The following is a 9,449-nucleotide window of genomic DNA, read 5'->3' as shown; positions in this document are numbered from 1 at the left end:
GAGCTAAGGAGCAAGGCTGTCCACGCAGTGATTAGCTCCAGGGACTGCTTTTCCTACCTGTCCGCACCCCTCAGGAGACACTGTGCATTAATAGCAATTGGAAAAGCCTTCTATCAATTCCCCAAAGTGCTCATTACCTGCCTTTCTCTTTCACTGTGCGGCTGAAACTTATCTCATGAAGTGTAGGAGCCAAACTTGAAGACCAGATGTCCCTGATGGAGGAGACTGGGCTTGTCAGGGCGTTCTGCCTCGTCATGAGCCCAGGGTGTCTGTGGTGCTGTGGACTTCAGGTGTTCAGAGGAGACTGAAGAAACCTCTCAAGAACACCAAGTCAGGAGCAAAGCCCACAGCCCCTGGAAGCGTTAATGGGCTCCGCTGAGGGCCATGGCTGAGAAAGCCTCCCCATGGCCTTGTTAGAGCCCATCCTTGGAGGCTGTGAGTGCAGGAAGGCAAAGGCGCTGTGCAGGCAGCTCTGCTGCTGAGCAAAGCCTTGGCTTGCTTGATGAAGCAGAAAGGCCAAGCCGTGACCTGCAGCCTGTGGGGAGGTCGGTGCTGTCCCTCACACAGGGCTCAGGGCTCTTCCTGGGGACCATGGAAGGTGGGCATCCAATGCCCAGTGAAGGACAGCAATGGCACAGCAACCTCCAGCTTCCCCATGGGCCCGCAAGGAGGCAACGATGCCCCCGTGCCGTGAGGACATCATGTCTTGTCATGGCCCTCAGAGGCAGAGACAGCTGCCACAGCCAAGGGGACACAGACCTGGGTTCTACTGGTGCCTTCCAGCCTTGCCAGTGCCCTCTGCCATCCCCACCATAGGCTGTCCTGCATGGTTGGAGCCCTGTCCCTGATTCCCTGCAGGCTGTAGGCACCATCTCGCTGCCCTGCCTTGCTCTCACCCCAACATTGCCATACCTTCGCTGAGGTACCTCCACTCTCACCGGCTGTTCCTTGAAACACAAACCATGGGCTGATCCAGGCTCCCTCAGGCTGAGCCCTTGCACCGCAGCAGGACCCTTGCAGTGACAGTTCTTCCTGCTGAGGTCCAGTCTCTGCTTTCCTAGTTGAAACTTGGTGACATTTTTTCCTCTCTCCTGCTGTTTTCCCCTGCCCAGGAAAGGTTTACCATCTCAGAAAATACCCTTCCAGCAGGGAATGCAGCCAGGAAGCCTTTTCTTATGCTCTGCTCTCTCACCAGAGAGAAGGAATACTCACATGGTCTCCCAAACCACGTAACTGCTGCTGGCCTTTCAGCTTCTTCCAGGGACATGACCAAGCCGTGTGCCTGCTGCTGTCCCATCATGTCCCCAGAAAAAAACAACCCCTATCCCAGCCCTTCTCCTGGATGGGGCCTATGGGGTCCCTTGGCAGAGGGACCACATTCCTGATGCTGGCCTGGCACCTCCAGAGGCAGAACTGACCTCACAGGCCCCTCGCAGCCAGGCATGTCCTCCTGCATGAGGAGTTCCTGAGACCGTTTTTCCCTCCCAATACCACACCCCTCCATCACCCTCATTCTGGCTCAGGTCCTGACCACAGAAAAGCATGCTTGTTTCATCAGATTTGTCAAATATCTTTCCCATAAGCCATTTTCCACAAGCTCATCTTCAGCTCAGCCCCTCTATTTGTGTTGACACAATTTATATATGCCTTTATAGCTCTATGGTGTTTTTTCAGGTTGGACTGACCTCTGGAGGTCATCGGGTCCACCCCTCCAGCTGAGGCAGGGTCACCGAAACCAACTTTCTCAGCAACTTGTCTAGGTAGGCTTGCACTATCATAGAAGCACAAAAACAGAGAATCATTTAGCTTAGAAAACACCTTAAAGATCATCAAATCCAAATGTAAACTCAGGACGGCCAATTCCATCACTAAATCATGCCATGAAGAATTGCATCTACCTCTATTGAAACACCTCCAGGGCTGGCGATTCCACCAGCTCCCTGGTTCCAATGCTTGAGCACCTTTGCAGTGAAGATGTTTTTCCTCATATCCAATCTGAACCTCTCCTGGTGGAACTTGAGGCTCTTGCCTCTTGTCCTGTCACTTGTTATCTGGCAGAAGACTCCTACCCACCCCATCTACAACCTCCTTTCAGGTACTTCTAGAGAGCAGTAAGATCCCCCCTGAGCCTCCTACTACCCACACTAAACAACTCAAGTCCCCTCAGTCACTCTTCATCCAAGCAGGGATCCAGACCCTTCACCAGTTGTGTTGCCCTTCTCTGGAAATGCTCCAGGACCTCAACGTTTCTCTTGAAGTGAGGAGCCCAAAACAGAAACACGTTGTTTCAGGTTTCACTTCAGCAGTGCCGAGTACAGGGGGTCCATCACTGCTCTGGTCCTGCTGGCCATGCTCTTTCTGATACCAGACAGGATGCTATTGGCCTTCTTGGCCACCCGGGCACACTGATGGCTCATGCTCAACCATCTGTCAACCCTCACCCTCAGGGTGCTTCCCCAGCAGGCAGCCTTCCAGCCACTCTGGCCCAAGCCTGTAGCCTTGTGTGGGGCTGTTGTGACCCAAGTGCAGAACTGGCACTTCTCCTGGTTGAACTTCATACAACTGGACTCACTTGAAAGGTCCAACCTGTCCAGATTCTTCTGTAGAGCCTTCCTGCCCTCAAGGACATCAGCACTGCCACCCAACTTGATGTTGTACAAAAAATCACTGTGGGTGCACTCAATCCCCGTGTCTGGATTGTTGATAAAGTTCTGAAACAGGACTGGCCCCAGCACTGAGCCCTGGGGAACGCCACTCCTTATGGGCCATCGTCACCTGGATGTCACTCCATTTACTACCCCACTTGGGGCTTGGCTGTCCAGCAAGCTCTAACCCAGCGTGGAGAACACCCACCGAAGCCATGAGCAGCCAGTTTCTCCAGGAGAATGCAGTGGGAGATGGAGCCAAAAGGCTTTCCTAAGGTCCAGGTAGACAGCACCCACAGCCTTTCCCTCATCTACTGGGCAGGCCACCTTGTCCCAGCAGGAGATCAGATTCATCAGGCAAGACCTGCCTTTCATAAACCCATGCAGGCTGGTCCTGACCTTTTGGTTTTCCTGCGGCTCCTGTGCGATGGCGCTCAGGATGATCAGCTCCACAACCTTCCCTGGCACTAAGATCAGGTTGACAGGCCTGTAGTTATCCCGATCCTCCCTCCTACCCTTCCTGTAGGTGGGCACCACTTGACTAGCATTCAGCCTTCTTGGGCCTCCCCAGTTAGCCAGCACTGTTGAAAGTCATCGCTTTCATCGTGGTGAGGCAATAGAGAAACAGACCAATGATTTTCAAAGTGTTCCTGCATCACGAGATGTCCATGGTCAAGGACACAATCAAAAGCACCTTGTCCTTTCTGGATATAAGGTTCACCGGAACCACATGTCCTCTGGGGCTGCAGAGGCATCACTGGCAGCACTGCCTTCTCCTGCAGCACTGCACAGTCCAGCCCTGCATGTCTCTGGTCCCAGGGACAGCATGGATTGCTCTCCTTAGGGACATCTCATTTCACCTTCACAGTGACCTCTGCCCACCACCCCAGCATGCGCTGCAGCAAAATATTTTGCTTGCGTGTGACCTTGGACACTTGGTACCCATTATTATTTTTGTTGTTACATGTCTGCGCTTGGCCCAGGTGACACAGGTGTGGTTCAGGGTAACTCTGCTCTGAAATAACCTAAATCAGGGAGAGGAAGGGGAAAAGTCTTATTTAAGCAGCGTGAGGAAGCCTTAGGATCAGTAACCTCACATCTTCTTGGGGAATTTAGAGATCCTGTGGGTTTACATGGCAGGGGTTTGGGAGTGGTTTGGAGGTGTTTGTAGGGCTGGCAGAGGTGAGAAGAGACCAAGAGCTGACTCCATGGCCATAACAGCCACTCTCATTTGACTCCAAAATGGACCAGCCCCTGCCCAAACCTGAGCCAAGAAGCAATTCTAGTGGCACCTCTGTGATACCCTATGGCAGAAAGGACAAAACACAACGGGAGAGGAGTGAGAATTATGTGAGAGAACAACCCTATAGACATGAAGGTGAGTGAAGAAGGAGGGGAGCAGTGAGACAGAGGCTTGGTGGGATCCTGCAAGCCAGTGGTCAAGTAACCACCCGCCGACAGTCACAGGGCAGCACAGTGACAATGCTCCTTTAGGTGTCTGCAGGTTCTTTGCATCGGCATTCTAGCACAGCTGCCAGATGGGCCAGCAGCTGTGATGCTCCCCTGGATCTGAAACCCTGCATCATTCGTGTCCACCTTGGTTCTAGGAGCAAAGAAACGGTGGAGTCTCATCTCCCAGGGGGAGTGAGGCAGGAGAGCAGCAGAGTGCAGGCCCCAGGTCACACACTGGCAGGCTGTGGCCTGTGCAGAAGGAGGGAACGCTCCTTCGGGTGCCCTGGAATTGCCCCACAAGCATAAACTCCATTTTCAATGTTGGACCTGTTGGAGGCTGCTGTCCTTGCCGAGCAGCTGTGCCGAGCTCTGCCACCTGCCCTGGCACTTGGTTCCCTCAGTGTCACAGCTCTGTCTGCAACAGGACGGGCTCCAGCTGCCTCTGCGTGGGCCCCTGGCTGAGGGCACTGCTGCACATCTGGGCTGAAGCCCCCCAGCTGTGGCACCAGCCCAGCTCTGCCTGGCCATAAGGCAACTGGTACCAAGTGTCCCCGAGCCCGTGGGTGCAAAGGCTTTGCTTCAGAGCAGAGACATGGCCTGGGCAAAGGAGAGCTGAGTCTTGAGCCCTCGGACTGTGCAATGAAGTGCTGAATTGGGCTCTGCAGGGCTTACTGAAGCACTGAGGACATCCTCCCCGCCCTGCCTGCAGAACCACCAGACACACACGTACACACACGCTCCTTTAGGAGTACTTGGATCCTTTGCTGCAGTCTTCCTGCTGTCCTGTCTAGTAATGGGTTAACAAAAGTTGATGCTCATGCAGAAAACTTTTTCTAGTAAGGGAATTGCCAGAGCTGGAAATAAGTGTGTCCCCCCAGGTGAGGCAAGGCCCATGAGGGATTGCCTCATCCTGCTGCCCAGCAGGTTCCCCTGCAGCCCCAGGGACAGCTGGAGGGAGCCCAGAGGGGCAGAGGAGGGAGGCAGGGAGAGCTCAAAAGCAGCCCTTGGTGGGAGGCTGCTGAGAGCTCCCTGCTGGAGAAATCTGCAGAGCCCTTGAGCGGGTAAGTGTGTGGCTGCAGGGCAATGCCTCTGCAGTTGCTAGCCGGGTCTGCAGCAGCTGGGCCCCCCCCAGCCTGTGGGACCGTGTGGGAGCCTTTTGCTGTGGAGGAGGCCAGTGTGCTGCAGAGCAGGGCTTCCCTGCTGCAGCGTGGGAGGGCCAGGGCATGTGGGCTGCCTTGTGCCAGGGCCGGCTGCAGGGCTGTGAAGGTGGCTGTGCAGGCAGGGGTGCCCAGGGCTGTCCTTGCCAGCAGGGTCCCTGCAGCCGCGGGGGCTGTGTGCTGGGGCAGGGGCTCTGCCGCCTGCCAGGGGCAGCTCTCAGCCTGCCGGGGGGCTCCCCACAGCTCTGGGGGCGTATGGACTGAGCCCCGAGAGGGAAGGATCTCTCTGCTGTTGAGAGTGTGCTGCATGGCTGAGCGCTGCTTACAAGGATAGGTTACCCTCAGAATGTGTCTGGATGAGACTTTTCGTATCGAAGGTCAGCGCAGGGATTGCTGTGATACATCCAGGGCTCTCCTCAATCTGTGTTTTCAGCTTTCTGTTGTTGGGGGCAGGAGAGGGAAGGCAGAAATGTTAATGGAGATCTCGAGTTTGAAGATGTCCCTGAGACTGCCAGCTGTAACTCTGAGTGATGAGGAGGTCTGCCAGGAGCCTCCTGAAGTGCCCTCAGCCACTCCTCCGCCTATGAACAGCAGCAGCAGCACCTTTGCTGGAGCCATCAGGGTCGTTCTGAGCTGCCCTTTTCCCCCTGCGGACAGGACCCTGCGCCCAGCCAGTGCCCTGCAGAGAGGCACGTTTGTGCGGGGCCAGTGCACAGAGGCAGAGATGTGGTCTGTGAGCGCTGACAGGGAAAGACCTGGCACAGGGAGATACCTCCCACAAGGAAAATCTCCTGACATCCAGGATATTGCAAGGACTGGTAGGAAACTTCAGACAGAATTGTTGTTGAAAGGTGAATCAGAAAGCTCTCTCTGACCATGTGCAGTGCAGACCCCTTTCTCTGAGGCATCCCCCTGGCTGCTCTCCCCCCAGCAAAGCCTCTGCCCTCAGGGCTGGGGGTCCCGAGGTGTGAGCCACCCCCTCTGCAGCCAGAGCTCCAGCAGAGCCGCGGTGCAGCTCTGCAGCCACGTGCCCCGGTCCCTCTGCAGAGCACAGGGGCTGAGAGCAGCTGCCCGGCAATGTTGGTGTGTGGGAGGTGGCGAGCAGAGCTGGGCAAGGGCAACGCTGCCCTCAGTGCCTGGCACGCTCGCCCTGGACACTCTTACCTAGACCGTCAGTGCAATTTTACTTCTTTCTCTGCCTTTTGGGGTTAGTTTTATTCTCTAGCTCTTGCTGTCAGGCTCTCTGGGGATGGGTATTTCAGCTGCAGAGTCACACTCTGACCTTGTGGGTCCTCTCCTGCAGGTGTGTCCATGGGAACAAGTGTCCCAGCTTTCCTCTCACCTGTGGGCCTGTGGGCAATGCTCTGTGTGGGGCTGGTTCTCCCTGAACCTGATGCTCTTGTTAGGGCACTTGGCTACCTCCTTGAAGTTCCCTTGCAAGCAGTGCGTTGCCCTCCAGAATGGAAACCTGTCCCCTCGCACCCATTAGTGATCTGAAAGCCCCACGTAGAGGCGTAGAGTTTCTGTGATGGAGAAAACGCTGTTGGGGTGGGTGAAATGAGCTGTGTATCCTTTGCTGTGGGTGGGATGCTGAGTTCTGATGAAAGCCTACAACCTTTACTGGTCTGTGGTGGGTCAGTCTGTTCTCAGCAGTGCCTTGTGGTATTTCAGGGCAACATGGGAGTGTGGCCACCATTCATCTCAGGAAGGTGCAAGCCCATAGATACCGGGAACCAGATGGACAGACCACCTCCCCTCACTGGGCACTCACCCACAGGCAAGCCTCTTGCCTCACAGACCTCACTCTGTTCCACCTGAGGGCAGCAAAAATGCTCTGCTTTTCTGACATGCGAGAATACTCAACAGGAGAGATGGGGGGAGCTGTGGAAAAAAACGAAAACTCCCTTAAAATGCCTTCACCCTTCCCGTTCCTTAGCACTGGCGCTGCAGACGCTGACCAGCCCTTCTGCGTTGGCACTGGTTTCACAGGACAAAGTTAAACATCAGGACTGGTCCCTGCCCCCACCCACTGCTGCAGAGTGGGGCTGGCTGGTCAAGAGCCCGTGGGCAGATGCCCAGCTCTTCATCACCCACACGGCCAGCACCAAGCAGGGCTGCAGCCACACAGCTGCAGGAAGGTCTCCGAGAAAAGAGAGGGATGTCTGTGTGTGACGGGGGGGTGGTCTGTGGGAAATGGCTTTGATTTTGCTTGCAGAAGTCTCCCCTAAATTATCACTGTCTTTTTCTCCTGTGACAGGATCCTATGCCCAGAGGCAGCAGATGCCCAACAGCAGCTCCATCACCCAGTTCCTCCTCCTGGCATTGGCAGACACGCGGGAGCTGCAGCTCGTGCACTTCTGGCTCTCCCTGGGCATCTACCTGGCTGCCCTCATGGCCAACGGACTCATCATCACCACCGTAGTGTGCGACCACCACCTACACACCCCCATGTACTTCTTCCTCCTTAACCTCTCCCTCCTCGACCTGGGCTCCATCTCCACTATTGTCCCCAAAGCCATGGCCAACTCCCTCTGGGACACCAGGGACATCTCCTACTTAGGATGTGCTGCACAGCTCTTCCTGATTGTCTTTTTCCTTTCAGCAGAGTATTTTCTCCTCACCGTCATGGCCTATGACCACTTTGTGGCCATCTGCCAGCCCCTGCACTACGGGACCCTGCTGGGCAGCAGAGCTTGTGTCCACATGGCAGCAGCTGCCTGGGCCAGTGGGTTTCTCAATACTGCGCTGCACACGGCCAATACACTGTCACTGCCGCTCTGCCAAGGCAATGCCCTGGGACAGGTCTTCTGTGAAATCCCACAGATCCTCAAGCTCTCCTGCTCACACACCTACCTCAGGGAAGTGGGGCTAATTGTGGTTAGTGTCTTAGTAGCTTTTGGGTGTTTTGTTTTCATTGTTCTGTCTTACATGCAGATCTTCAGGGCTGTGCTGAGGATCCCCTCTGAGCAGGGTTGGCACAAAGTCTTTTCCACGTGCCTCCCTCACCTGGCCGTGGTCTCCCTCTTTCTCAGCACTGCCACTTTTGCCTACCTGAAACCACCCTCCATCTCCTCCCCATCGCTGGACCTGGTGGTGTCAGTTCTGTACTTGGTGGTGCCTCCAGCACTGAACCCCCTCATCTACAGCATGAGGAACCAGGAGCTCAAGGGTGCAATGTGCAAACTGATAACTGTATCTATTTCTGAAGGAATAACATTTTGAATAGCATTTATAATGTAATTTATCACAGACCCAGAGTGTCTTCTGAATTTGTTGTAGTTTCTCAGGGTATTTCATTTCTGATAAAGGTGTCGTCCCCATTCTAATTCCTTCTGTGATTTTCTTTTCTGAAGGTGTCGTGCTCTCTCCTCATCTAACAAATCCAAAGGCCCATTAAACAACTATGTTTTTCCTGGTATACTTCCTTCCAAGGCCTTTCTTGGAAGGCACAGGAGCTGCAGGTACAGTTCCTGTGTCCATAGACAAAGGGGAAAAGGTTCCTGGCATGGCAGCACTACCAGGGAACACCAGCACTTGGCTCTCCAGTGCTGTCCTCCTTCCACTTCCACACTCTCCTTCTGACCCCCTGCCTTGGTGTAAGGCCTGAGTGCTCTGGCAGCTTGGTCACCGCCGTGCTGCGTGGCAGTCCTGTGAGCGCAGGCAGGGGCAGGCAACGGGCACTCTGTGACGGTGCTGGCCTCCATCAAATGTTCTGGATTTGTGGAGACCACCTGAATGCAGCACTGCAACGTGCTTCCTTGAACCGAGGTCCCCGTGCCCATTGCTCATGACGAGGGCCATCTCCACGAGGTGCCGAGCAGGGCGCGACACCCCCGGGCTGAGGTGCTGCCAGCCTCTGGCAGGGGCAGCAGGAGGCCAGGCAGTCACTGTGCCCGCTGCAGTGCTCTGCCTCCGCACGTGCCAGGGACGGGCTCGTGCCTCTGAGCACCCCTGTGTGCGTGAGGCTGGGGTTCAACCACGCCAGCAGTGCATGAGGCCAGCTGAGGTGGGGACACCTCCCAGGGCACCGCCGTTCCTGTGTGTGACTGCAGGAACAAAGGCCACTGTCCCAGGGAGATTCATCTCACCCGCCTTGGGTAGGCTCATTGCAAGTGCCTCTGTCTGGTCATGGCACCCTTTCTGGATGGTGCCCTCAAATGTGTCCGAGCAATCAGGGAGGTTCTGAGGTCCTGGA

At 55.4% G+C, this 9,449-nt stretch overlaps 1 protein-coding gene across 1 annotated transcript; it reads left to right on the top strand.

Annotated features, from left to right (window-relative positions):
- Positions 1-7,520: 7,520 nt before the first annotated feature.
- On the top strand, positions 7,521-8,476 carry LOC308057484 (olfactory receptor 14C36-like; the record flags this gene model as incomplete). Its single annotated transcript, XM_080411581.1, has 1 exon — positions 7,521-8,476. The coding sequence occupies exon 1, from the start codon at positions 7,535-7,537 to the stop codon at positions 8,474-8,476; it is 942 nt and encodes a 313-aa protein (XP_080267707.1). The 5' UTR covers positions 7,521-7,534.
- Between the last annotated feature and the right edge of the window lie 973 nt (positions 8,477-9,449).

The sequence above is a fragment of the Falco punctatus genome (assembly GCF_963210335.1).
Source record: "Falco punctatus genome assembly, contig: scaffold_30, whole genome shotgun sequence".
Lineage (NCBI taxonomy): Eukaryota > Metazoa > Chordata > Aves > Falconiformes > Falconidae > Falco > Falco punctatus.
This window is presented reverse-complemented; position numbering and strand designations above follow the sequence as displayed.